Below are 13,079 nucleotides of genomic sequence, written 5' to 3'. Positions count from 1 at the left end.
TTGGATTGGCAGTACAACTCCTTACCATTAAGCTACCAGAGTGGCTGAGATTTCCATGGTCCATGAGTCCTTGGACCAACTATGTCTATGAATCTTGGATGTTCTTATTCTTCTTGCTTTGAACAGAGGTGCTTGGACCTTAGGTGCTGCCTTCTAGTATTTAATGGTCCAGCCACTACTCACTGCAGGAGCTTACAGACCATAGCTGTCTGCTCAGACTGGTCTAAGTGACTCGTTGTCTCTGTTTGGTTATGACTGATAAGTTTGTGTAACTTTGCTGTTCTACCGCATGCATGGATGTTTACAGCACGTATAGATATAGAGATAGAGATAGAGCTAGAGATAGAGATAGAGATAGAAATGTCAGTATCTAATCCAGCCCTAATAATTAGAAATGTAATAACTCAGCTCATTGCCGTTGAGTCAGAACTAACTCATAACTGATCCCCGAGCAGGGTTTCAGAGGCTATAAATCACATGGGAAAGTACTGCCCATCTTTTTTCAGAAGTGCACCTAGTGAATTTGAACCATTTGACTTTGGATTGGAATCCCAACTCCTTACCTTCTCTGCTGCTAGGGGCAAGGGGAAACCTACTTCAGAAGAAAAGAAATAATGAAGATTAGAGCTGAAATAAAGGAAACAAATAAGAAAAAAACGGATTGAAATAAAACCCAATTTCTAATCACACCTCCTTGCTGCTGCTTAACTATGCCAGGTGTTTTCTCACAGTTCTTTTGCTTTAAGACATTTCTCAACTTCCTCTACATATAATCTGATTCACGATGGGCACTTGGGGAGTGTTTTCTTCACACTCATTTTCTTACTACCTACCTCTGTCTGGGCCATATACTGGACAGTAAATACTGGTTGCCTAGTTGATTGGTTGAATGGATGTATCTATCCAAGGGATATTTTTAAGGCTCACTCAATTCGCCAACCAAAATGCTACTTTTCCATTCAAAGTTTTGGAGATTCATAGTACTCTCTTAGTGTTTCCAGTCCCTCTTTCATGCACGTGTATGTAAATACAGAACAACTAGCATGTAGTGAGCCCTTTCACTGGATCGGCCAGTATTTTAAGTTTTAGCACTTAGTCCTTGGGCACAGAGAGTGTTCATGTCTCTACCTTTTTTTACTGCACTAATATAAATGTGTGTTCAAAAACATATTAAAAACTATATTCAACATTTTTTATTGAACTATTTTGGAAAGATGCTCTCTTTCTTTCTGATCCATGTAAATCTAGCAGGTAGCTCACTAGTGGGCATGCTGGTGGTGACCTGCAAATACAGTAATCCAACTCTCCTTGCTAGAGAGGAGGAGATTAGCCATTGTCCTCAGGGACCAGTGAGCAGGTGAGTCCAGCCTACTAGACCTTGCCTCCTCAGGACACCCTGTCTTCAGTCTGATTCTTACAAAATGCATTTACAAGGACATTATTATATTACAGTAATACCTTAGTTTAAAACAATTTTCTGGTCAAATAAAAAAGGTTAAAAAAGCGCAAATTCTCATGACGGAGTTAACTTATATTTTTTTGAATGTAAAAGAACTGTTTGAATTCTGATTTGTCTTGGCATTTCCTTAACACCATTTAGGTTTTCTTCCTAGTGACAGCATTTTTTGGGACTGGAAATATAGCATCTATCAACAGGTAAATTTTGCTGAATACAGAATGTAGGTTTGTAGGAAGCCAAAACTACGCAGTTGGTATGTTAACCTTTTGTTTGGACCTTGCTTCATGCACCGAGTAATGTGTTTGGAGAGGGTTGTGTCTGGAGCTACCTCTTTCTTTTGAGTGACATCATAATATGCCTTCATGTGTGTATGCTTGTGTTTTAAGAAGGAGAGATTGCAGAATGACTTTATTACATCATTTGTAGAACAATATCCCTTATACATAACCGCGTGAGCTCTGACGTTCTTTTCCTTCATGTTCTGCCTCTCTAGCTTTGACCTTGCCTCTGTCTATTGCTTTCTGACCGTGTTCAGCCCTTTTATGATGGGAGCCCTGATGATGTGGAAGGTTAGTTTTCTTATTTTTATTAAGTGAAAGATTAATACTTTGAGCCCAGTTATGATATCCAGAGTCTGCGACATTGTGTAGTAGGAGGATCATGAAGTCACTGTGGCAGAGATCAAAAGTGTTGGAACGAGACCATCTGAGATTGGCATCAATCCACTGCTGGACTGGAGATGGGATTCTCCTGCCTTTACCTCAACAGTCGCTGTTTTTACTCTGTTAAATGCCTCTCTGACTTCAGAAGTCTGAAGATTTTGTATGTGTCTCACTAAGCCCAAACCCAACTCTCTGAGGCTGAGTCATTGCCAGTGTTTAAGGATCCCCTGTCAGGTTTCCATGGCTGGACCCTTGAAGGGAGGACACTGCCCATCTTTTCTCTGAGATGCTGAGGAGTGACTGTTAGATTCAAACAGCTGACCTTTCTGATTGCAGCCTCATGCATTACAAACTATGCCACCAGGGCTTCTCATTTGTCCTTGAAATTTCTGTTAAAAGTATCCTGGTGGGCGTAGTCCAATGGTGATAAATTTTATAAAACAATGTATGGGAATGATTGCATGAAAAAAATAAACAAAACAAAACAAAGTTATTAAAGCAAATGGAGAAGTTATGATCAAAACTACTGTGTTCCAGAAGATTCTAAGGCCCCCCGAATATTCCCTGCCTCTTTCCTCACAAATCGTATTCCTGGAAAGAACTCATTGATTCAGTGAATATTGTTGTTGAGTGATTCCATGTAGTAGCATGCACCTTGCTGGATGCTTCAGTGACGGAGAAGATAATTGTACCTCCTCTGCTTTCCAGGGAGTTAGATCCCCAGTGACAAGAGTTGATATATGTTTAAGAAATGTTAAAGACATTTTCTGTCTTCTTATGTCCCATTCATTATTGAATTTTGTTGTTTTATTAATTTCTACTCACAATCTTTTAATACAGTAATTCTTATTTATTAGATATATTTATCCTTTAATTAAAAAGAAAATATTTGATTTAATTTAATGCTTGGTCTTTAATCTCTTATGTGATTTCAGTGAGCTTTAAAAATATAAAACAATAGCTTAATTTGTTTGACTGACGTGGTAGTAAGGAAAGTTCTTCTTGACTTTATTCCAGAATCTTTAACTTGCAAAAAGGGTTTGCATGGATTCTTGAATATCAGTTTTTAACATATTTCACTCTCCCTTTTTTGAAATATCAAGTATGTAATTCATTAAGAATTGATCATTCGCAAGAAGCAGCACTGCAGTCCCAGAGGCACAAAGTTCAAATCCACCAGATGCTCTGCTGGAGAAGGAGGGGCAATCTCCTCCTGTACCAGTCAGACCCGATTTGACGGTACACACACAAAATACAATAAAATAAAAAAATTTTAAAAAAAGAATTGATCATTGAAAAGCATTATCTCACCATGTTTCCCAAATTATAATTATATTATTTATATTATTTCCCAAATTTCCCAAATTATAATAGATTCCCCCCTTATTTCTATTTTAATACGTTTTTCTGCATTTTAAAGATTTTTTTACAGTATTTTATAATCAGGAATAAATTCGTATTTAAGAAGAGCACTATAAAGTGGTTGAATCATGTTTATAGTGTTGTACCAAGTATGGTTTGATCATACCAGCCACTCAAGAGAAAGACTTGTTGATGAGCTCCCTCAAAGAAAGTCCCTCTGGGGTAATTGTGTGTATCCTTTAGAGCTCGATAAGTCTGGGTCAGTTTGTGAGTACACAGCAACAAATATCAAATAACCGGATGAGTTTAGAGATCTAGGAATCAGAATATCAGGCCACATTATTTATTTGATTAGGGAGTTCTATGCCTTGTAAGAGCCTTTTAGAATCATTTGAACATTGTCATTAATTTTTAGAGCAAGTTATTTAAAAGAACAAAATAGTAGAATAGATTTTAGTTGGAATGTTTATTGGCATATTTTTTATATTGTACAGATTTTTAGTATGGATTTTCTTAATCCGCTTCACTACTGTTGTATGTCCTGATACCAAATTTTCATTTTGTCCAATGTTTTATCTCTCTCTATATGTACATATGTTATTAGAGAAGTTGAAAATATTATAAGGAAAAATAGTGTTTTTTAACAAGGTTCAAATATCTCATTTGTTCATTTGCTATTATCCGAAACAGATTTTAATCCCCTTTGTCCTTGTGATGTGTGCTTTTGAAGCAGTTCAGTTAACTACCCAGTTGCCATCCAGAAGGTAAGATGGATTGTGGGAAGCACTTGGAATGTCTGTTTTTAGGAAGTGAGTACACATTTGAAGGTGATTCTTGTGATGGCTATTAAGTCACTATAACATAGACTGTAAATACAAAAAAAAAAAAAAGAAATGTTACACCTTTTTAATAGGAATTGAATTGTCCTTAGAGGAAATTAGTTGTTTAGGATCTTTTGTGGACTAGTAATTCTTAGCAGTAACTGAACAAAGAGCCTCTGTAGAGAACAATAGAAAATGAATGTGAGATTATTACGGTTACTGACTTGTTTGTTGTAGACTTCACTGGTGGTGCTGTTAAATGCATTCAGGTAGGCGACTACTCATCTTAGCCTTACCCCCAGCAGAATGAACACCGTGCAATTCTGTGCCTTCTTCACAGTGTCTTCTATTCTTAAATTCATTGTTGTAGCTACTGCTACCATCCCATCTTTTTAAGAGTCTTTCCCTATTGTTTGACCTTCTCCTTTACTAGGAATGATGTCTTTTTCCAGGGACTAGCTGCTCCTAATAACAAGTATGTGAAATAGAGTCTCCTTATCCTTGTATGTAGGAGAATTCTGATTTCACTTCATCTAAAACAGTATTGTGTGCATTTTGACAGCCCATCATATGTTTAATATTATTTTTTGTCGCCACAGTTTGAAGACATCTGTTAATTCTTCCATCTTCCTTAGTTATTTTCCAACTTTCACATGCATGTGAGGTGATTGAAAATACCATGGCTTGAGCCAAGTACACCTTAGATCTCAGTTTCACATCCTTGCTTTTTAGCATTTTAAAGAGACCTTTTTCATGACCCGTAAGACACAGATAAACATGGTATTCTCTGCTTTCAGCCAAAATCCATCTGATATCAGCAATGATAGCCTCTGTTCTGTATCCTCTTCTGAATCCATTTTGAAATTCTGGCAGTTCTTTGTTGGTGTACTCCTCCAGCCTTTTAAAAATTACCTTCAGCAAGACTTTATTTGTATGTTATAGTAATGGAATTATTTTTGTAATCTCCACATTCTCATGGACCAACTTTTATTTAAATTGGGTACAGAAGGAATCTCCTCCAATTACCTGGCCAGTAGCATGGCTTCTGGATGTTTTTGCCTAGTGATAAGTGAGCACATGCAGCGCAGCATGCGTTTTTTGAAACATTCCGGTTGCTATTCGGTCACTTCCTGGAGACGTGATTTTCACCTGTATCTTCAGTGCAGCCTGCACTCCTTCCTTTGGTATCATATCATTGGTTCGTGAACATATGATCTCACTTGAAATGGTTGAACATTGTATTCTCTGTGTATTCTTTCTATCTTATTTTGATGCTTCCTGCATCACTCGATATTTTTCCTATAGAATCCTTCAGTATTGCAACTGGAGGCTTGAATTCATTCTTTAGTTCTCAGAGCTGGAGAAATGCTGAGCCTCTTTTCCCCTTTGACTTATCTAACTCCAGGTCTCTGCACAGTTCATGATAATATTTTTCTTTGTCTTCTTAAATGATGTCTTCCATTCACGCCTAGCATTTAAGAGAGTGGGTGAGAATATCTTTTGCGTTTTCTTTTTTAATGAACTTTTACTTTCAACATGTGTTATGTCCTTGATGTCATCCTATAAGTTTCCTGGTCTTGGCCGCTGTTTTTTCTATACATCAAATCTGCCCCTGAAATGATCTGTAAATATAGGTGGGATATACTTAGGGTCATCATTTGGCTCTCTTGGACTGAGAACAGCAAGTGATACCACTCTATCTTACCTAGTGACTGACTTCTTAAATATGTTCAATATTGGGCAAATGTTTTCACATTTGGTGTTACATGACTTCAAAGGAACTTTTTAACATGTCTGTAATTTGCTTAGTCTCTCAGTTCGGATTCCTGCACATCGGACAAATGGAGTTAGAACACATCTGTCTTTATTTTGAGGAATTTCTTGAGCCAATAAGACTTTAAGGAGAAGCTGTCAGCTCAGCAATTTGCTCCTTTTAACCAATCAGATGGCCTCAAGCATCAGCACTGATCAGCCTCCCCTAGAGACTCTTTAGGGGAACACGAGCCTCCTAACAGGCCTGTTGTCCTTGAAGCAAATCAGCTCTTCAGTTAGAAAGAAAAAGCTCCTTTCAGCATAAATTTACATGTTGTTCTTGGTGACATTAAGCTAAAACTGTTTGCACCATATTATTATACACGTGGCATAATTAAAAAAAAATACTTTCCACCTCACTGTTTAAGAAGTAGAAGTCTCATTTCTAGTTCAATTTTGTAAGGTTTTTTTTTTGCAGTATATTGGTATAAATTTGGCATTGAAACCACTTAGATATTACATAAAAGATAAGTCTGTCTTCTCCTTAGTTAACTTGTGATGTCACTAGTTGCTCTTTTCATTTCTGACTCAGGGCACACTGTGATATCACCACATAAAATAAAAATATTGTAGCTTCATCAAATGCTAGTAAAAATGATCGTTTACATTGCTAACAGGAATATAAAATAGTATATTCATTTCTGGAAGGATTTAGTCATTCCTTAGGAAACTTAATATTTGCCATATAATCTAGAAATTGTGCTCTTGGACATTTCTCCTAGAATTTAAAACATACTTGTGTTTGTAGTAGCTTCATTTGCAATGGCCACAAGCTAGAAGCAACCTTGACGACTTTCATTTACTGAATGTTGTTTTTTAAAAAATAAAGGAGCAAACTATTAATGCAGACAACTCCCTGAGTGAACGTGCAGAGAACTGTGCTGAGTGAAGAAGCCAGGCCCCGGCGATTACACCCTGTGGGATTCTGTCGACAGGACATTCAGGGTCAAAGAAAGGTTGCCCCTGAGGCTTGTGGTGGGGTGCAGAGGACATGGGCAGCTGTTGGAGGGATCCTGTGGTGGAAATGCTCTGTCCTGACCATTTCTGTACCGGTGGCTTGGCTGCAATTGATTGTGTTCTAAGCTTTACAAAATGCTTTCATTGGGAGACTGGGTAAAGAGTGTATGGTATCTCGCTGTTATTATTTCTTACAACTTCGTGTGAGTTTTCAATTATATTATAATTAATTCCATTAAAAATGATAATTCAAGTTCATTTATACTATTGAAAAATACCCAATGTGTTTGATAGTAAATTTGAAGCCTGGTGCATCACTGTGAGAAGTTATCCATGGTAATGTCGAGAGAGCTCTGTTGAAATGTGTTTTTTCAGAAGGAAGATACTAACATATTGGGATATTTGATTATTCTAAATTGCTTTTAATGTGTTGGGGAAAAATGTACCTTTTATATTATACTTCAAGTTTTGTTTTATTTTTATTTCAGCCTTTTTCTCCTTGTTCTCGTTATTTCAGACATTATGGCTCTGGTAAGACTTTACTGACTTTTCAGTATAAAATCAAGATGTTAAGTACTGAGCTGACTTAATAACAAGAAATATGATTATATATTTAGACATAAAATCTTTAACTATTGAGTTTTAAGTGTTGACATAATTTATATGTACATTACATTCCTTTTTTATGTAGTAAATATTCCTCTTAAAATGTTGAAATTCTTAATTATTACTTGATTTATTCTAATCCATCATTTTGTACCTAGTAGTAGTCTATGCTGCATTGTAACTGAAATGAACCTTCCATAGGATATTAATAGATAAAAAAGTTTGGCTTTAGGTAGTAAATCAGTTTCCTACTGAAATGTTGAGTTTTAAACCCTTCTTTTAGATTAATCAGGAGAAAGAGAAGGCTGGAGGGAAGGAGGGATGGAAAGGAGAACAGGAGAACAGAGACCTGGTGATGACTAGATCAGTTCTGAGTGAGGAGCCGGAGGTGGTGTGTGCCGTCGAGTAGGACCCACTCATAGCCCAGCCTCCAGCAGGTCTTCAGAAGCAGTAAATCACGTGGGAGGAGATCGCTCAGCCTTCTCCCACATAGAAGCTGGCGGATTCGAACCACAGGCCTTTGGTAGCCCTTGGAAGCAGTGTGTTACCAAAGTTAGGAACCTTTCTTCATGTCTGCACATCTGAGAAATCTCCTTCAGTTGATCATTTGCTAAAGGCTCACAGAACTCACTTAAAGAGGTCATACTCGTCATTACAATTGATCGAGGGACACTGCTTCCAGTGAGCTGAGGGCAGAAGTGCAGAGGGTTCGGGAAGCACCGGATACGGAACTTGCACTTGTCCTCGTCCTCGGGAGCCAGGTCAGGACTGCAGAGTACCGCTGGCCTGGGAAGCTCCCTGAGCCTTGGGGTTTTATTCTGTCACTCTCCAGCTTCTTCGCTGGTAAAACTGACACTGCTCAGCCCAAAGCCACCATTATGAATTCTAGTGCCTTGATTTAGGAGCCTTGGTGGTGCAGTATTTAAGTGCTTAGCTGCTAATCCAAAGGTTAGTGGTTCAAATCTACTATCGACTCCATAAGAGAAAAATATGGCAGTCAGTTAATATAAATATTAGTGCCTTGGAAACCCTGTGGGGCAGTTCTGCCCAGGTCTGTAGCTTCACTGTCTGTCAGAATAAGTTTGATAGCAAAGATTTTTATTTAGATGAAAACACATGGATAAGCAGTTGAATACATTTTCATTGACTATTGTCTTGAATGTACACATATCAGTGTATTCAAGTTTACTAACAAAGTGGCAAATAGGAGTACATCTTAATCGAAGAATATTTAAATTCCTAGTGATTTAATTTTATGTAAAGGGTCAGGTTGCTTCATGTAATTAACAGAGTTGTTGTGACCTGGCTTATGCTTACTTGACAGGCCTCACCTCTCACCTCTCCCCACTCCAGTGCTCTGTACCTGCCTCACCTTAAACCTACCGAGTTCTGTCTGGCTTTTGATGCTTACCCTACTCCTTCTCCCAGAAGCACACTTACGTTGTCCTGCGACTCTTTCACCGTCTCCTGCATTTCATTTCAATCTCAGGAGCCCTTCCCAGGGCAGTCCCCTCAACGTCACAGAGGAGTGTGTGGCCTCACTCTGCTCCCACGATGCTCTGTGCTCTCCAGGGACAGTACTCATCGTTCTGTTAGTGTCACTGCCACTGCCACTGGACTGGCTCCTTCACAGGACCTGACCCCTTGTGGGGACCTGACACAGTGATTAGCATGTTGTAGGCAGCCAGTAATACTTGGGTAGATGGATGACATGACTCCTTTTCCAGTAACATCTTTGATTTCATTTGTTGTTGTTGTTGGTTGGTGTTGAGTTTACTCTGATTGAAAATGACCTTATGTACAACAGGGTGAAACCTGTTCCTTTGCCATCCTCACAGTATCTCCTGTGCGTGAGCCCGTGGTTGCAGTCTGTGTCTGTCCTTGTTGAGGATCTTGAAATCCAAGTTGGCTTCCTGACTTCTGGTTATTCACAAATGCTAAGTTTGTGTTCATTGAATCGGATAGTTTTATTCTAACTTTAGAGCAGTCATTCTAATTGAGTAAACATTTCAGAAAAGCTTGTATTTTATTGACATCGAAAACGCATATTCTTAGGACACTTTATTTTTAGATGGAATCTAAGTTCCTTTTAATTAATGGAGCCATGCTTTGCTTTATTTCACAGCATTTTTTCTTCCTGGTCAAGGACTATGGCAGCTGGCTTGACATCGGGACAAGGTATGGTAGATCTCCACAGGGACGTTCCTAAGAGTATAGTGGAAAATGGAACCTGGTATTTCAGGGCCCCGAGAAGGAACACAGCGATCTGAGGGAAGCAGGCGAAGAGCCTCGCTATGCATCTCTGCGGCTGAGATTTGTCTCCTCCACTCCTCTGGCACATCTGAGAATGTTTTCTGGGATGATGTGAGGAAGAAGGTAGCTGCTAGGACTGGAGAAAAGGAAGGACAGCAGGATTCGGGAGAGGAATGACTTGGATCACAGGTTCCGAGGTCTTGCCGTCTCACTCTGGGCTTCCTATGTTTTTCTTTAGAAATATTAAAGCAAGTGGATTTAAGAAATTCAGCAGAACCATACTTATTTCTGGAAATGAGAAGTTTCCAGAGTTTGCTTAGGGCACTGGATTATTTTACCACAGTATAAGTTCTGCCCAAACCCAGGGAAGCAGATTTAGCAGTAATTGAGAACAGTGAAGGATTATTGAAAAATTGAATAATGACTATTAAAATAGTATCCATGCATGCAGTGTATTAGGAGTTAGTTATGTGTTATTTCATTGATTCTTCTGGAAGAGATGTGAAGAAAATGGCATCATCTCTGTTTTACAGAAGAAGCAGCAGATTTAGAAAGGCTGATCACACAATAGCCTGACATTGGTAGAGCTCAGTTTTTAGTGTGTATGGGTTTTATTATATCGCTGTTGTCCTTGGAGAAGGACATCATGCTTGGAAGGGTGGAGGGACAGCTCAGGCGAGGAAGATTCATACAGTGACTGGGGCAGCGGGGGCTGGTGTGTCAGAGGCAATGAGACAGGCTCAGGACAGGGCAGGCTTCAGAACCGCTATACCTACGGTTGTTATGTGTCACAGGCAACTCGAGCACATGACAATAACATTGTCTCTGGAGCCAGGAAAAACATATGGAGCCCTGCACATGCACACAGCATGCCCGTAACATGCCCAGGACTGTGAACACTGACGATGAGTGGGCTGGCCTGCCCGTTCAAGACTTTCAACCCAACATGGCTTGTTTGGTGATGATCCCCCATCTATGTAGAGAACCACTTTGTCAGGATACTGGGCAGACAGTTCAGTTGGTGGAAGATCCTGACATAAAACGTGGCAGGGACACACAACCCTGCTGGACTGTGGCTCCTACATTCAGGGAGATCACATCATCGTACAGGGCAGCATGTGCTGGTGGACGAGGTGAATACAGGAGTGACGCAGGCGCAGGCTTAGGGACTGAGGTACAAGGCCTTGCATTTGAGGTGATTTTCATAACTCTAAGTAGACATCTGATTCACTTCTGTCCTGATGCGTCTGTACTGAGGTGAGTAGAACCGACAGCCTCGGTTTGACTGAGCTGCAGTTTTGTTTGATTTGATGAAGGTGTTTAGGTGGGCTTTTACTGCTTCCTGCATGGACTCATAACTGTTAAAATACAAATCATAGCTCAAGTTTTTAGAATATCTCATTAGATATAATGAAAACATGAAGTTCTTTTCAATGATTTTGAAATATTCTCCTAAAGTTATTTAGTAAATGTCACACAGTTTCTTTTTTTCCAAGAGTCAGTCCCTCCTGATAATATTCCAAAGCATCTGATATGGTTTAGTACTTAGAAACTTGCAAGGCTTGTGTGATAGTTGGTAAATCTTGGGCTGCACCTTGACATTCTTTTCAAGCTCCGAGGCAGAGGGGTGACGCACAGGGGACACTGCCTCTCAGGGAATATTCATTCTTCTTGAAATTGTTAGGATTGTGAGGGTGGGCCACCTACTGGTTTAATAAAATCTAAGAGATCCAGAGAGATTTAATAATTTGGCTTTTTAAAAATATCAGTAACAAAATGTAACAGAACAAAAGAATCAGGTAGAATGTTTTTCTTTAAATTGTTATTGAAATAGAATTTACGTGTTATAAAATCCATTTTAAAGGTATAATTAAAGGATTTTTGTTAAATTTATGGTTGCTTAATTCTTATCACAATCTAGTTTTTAAACCTTTCTACCCGACCTGAAAAATGTTGATGCGTGCTCTTAAATCCAAGGAATATGGTTAGTTATAAAGGGGAAGTCACGTCCTTAAATAAGGACATTTGGATGGGACCTAATGTTAGAGGGGAAGAAATAGATGGGAGGAAGAATTGTGACCACACACAGGGTAAGTTTGTGGCCTCTCAGTTAACAAAACTTATTTTGAAACTTAAAAGCATGTTATTAAAATCCAGTGCTTCGTTAATCTATCAGTGACTGTACGTTTGCTCGTGTGTGTTCTCTGCCTGTAACATGTTTTCTCTTCTCTGTAGCATCAGCCACTACGTGATCGTCATGTGCATAACCGTATTCCTGGTGTTCCTCAACGGCCTGGCCCAGCTGCTCACGACCAAGGAACTCAGACTCTTCGGCAAATCCAAAAGCCATCTGCTGTGATGTTGCTGAAGTCGTCTCTCAACGGCTGGACCTGTTTCTCCTTCTCCTTGTAAACTCGGGTGTGCCCTAAAATCCCACCAAGGAGTCTGTGAGAAGAGGCTGGTGTCTTAGCATCTCCTTCTCCCTCGAGGACGCTGGCGGGGAGTTTGTGCTGCTCGCCTAAAGGCAGTGCCTCCCCGGCAGTTCAAATCCACCGGTGGCTCTGAGAGAGAAAGACGGGCTGTCTCCTTCTGTGTAAGCTACAGCCTTGGACACCCAGTTGTGGATCAGCCGTGAGTTGATTCTGACTCAGTAACTATGAGAGAACTCCTAGAAAGGAAATGATATTTGAAATTCTGAATTTACAGGTTATGGGCAGTAAAGGTGTTTCTTCCCCGATGTCCCTCCCCCCAACCCCCTCCGAGCCATGTGCCACGTGCAGGAAGCAGAGACGAGTCTGGAGAGCACCGTACAGCATCCCCATTTCCCTTTCCCCCGTTAGTGGACATCACTTCTCACTGAGATTTCATGGCTTAAAAAAACCGAACCCCCTGGAAAAAACCAAGTGTCAGTGAGGGAGGAAGATGTTCGATGTGTGCTGGAACGGCCAGTGTATTCACAGTGGGCTCAAGCACCGGGAGATTGTGAGCGAGGCAGGGCGGGTTAGGGCTGGACCTGCTGTCCGGAGGCTCGCTGGGAGTCACAGTCGACTGTTGACACTTCACAAACCGAGTCAGCTGGAAGACGCCCAGGATTGGTTACTTCAGACTCAGCAAAGCTCAATCGAAAAGAACACGTGCAGGTGTTTG

At 39.9% G+C, this 13,079-nt stretch overlaps 1 protein-coding gene across 1 annotated transcript in view; it reads left to right on the top strand.

Moving 5' to 3' along the window:
- Positions 1–12,291, top strand: part of LOC102875145 (GPI ethanolamine phosphate transferase 1-like) — a 46,282-nt gene extending 33,991 nt beyond the window's left edge. Inside the window, exons 23-28 of the mRNA XM_006892727.1 lie at positions 1,601–1,656; positions 1,953–2,028; positions 4,174–4,247; positions 7,562–7,604; positions 9,805–9,857; positions 12,168–12,291. Coding sequence (XP_006892789.1) covers positions 1,601–1,656; positions 1,953–2,028; positions 4,174–4,247; positions 7,562–7,604; positions 9,805–9,857; positions 12,168–12,291 — 426 coding nt within the window. The remainder of the gene's footprint in view (positions 1–1,600; positions 1,657–1,952; positions 2,029–4,173; positions 4,248–7,561; positions 7,605–9,804; positions 9,858–12,167) is intronic.
- The last annotated feature ends 788 nt before the right edge of the window (positions 12,292–13,079 follow it).

This window comes from Elephantulus edwardii, unplaced genomic scaffold (assembly GCF_000299155.1).
Source record: "Elephantulus edwardii isolate Elephantulus edwardi_28Jun2011 unplaced genomic scaffold, EleEdw1.0 scaffold00118, whole genome shotgun sequence".
NCBI lineage: Eukaryota > Metazoa > Chordata > Mammalia > Macroscelidea > Macroscelididae > Elephantulus > Elephantulus edwardii.
Note: the sequence above shows the minus strand (reverse complement) of the source record. Positions and strands in the feature narration are given on the sequence as shown.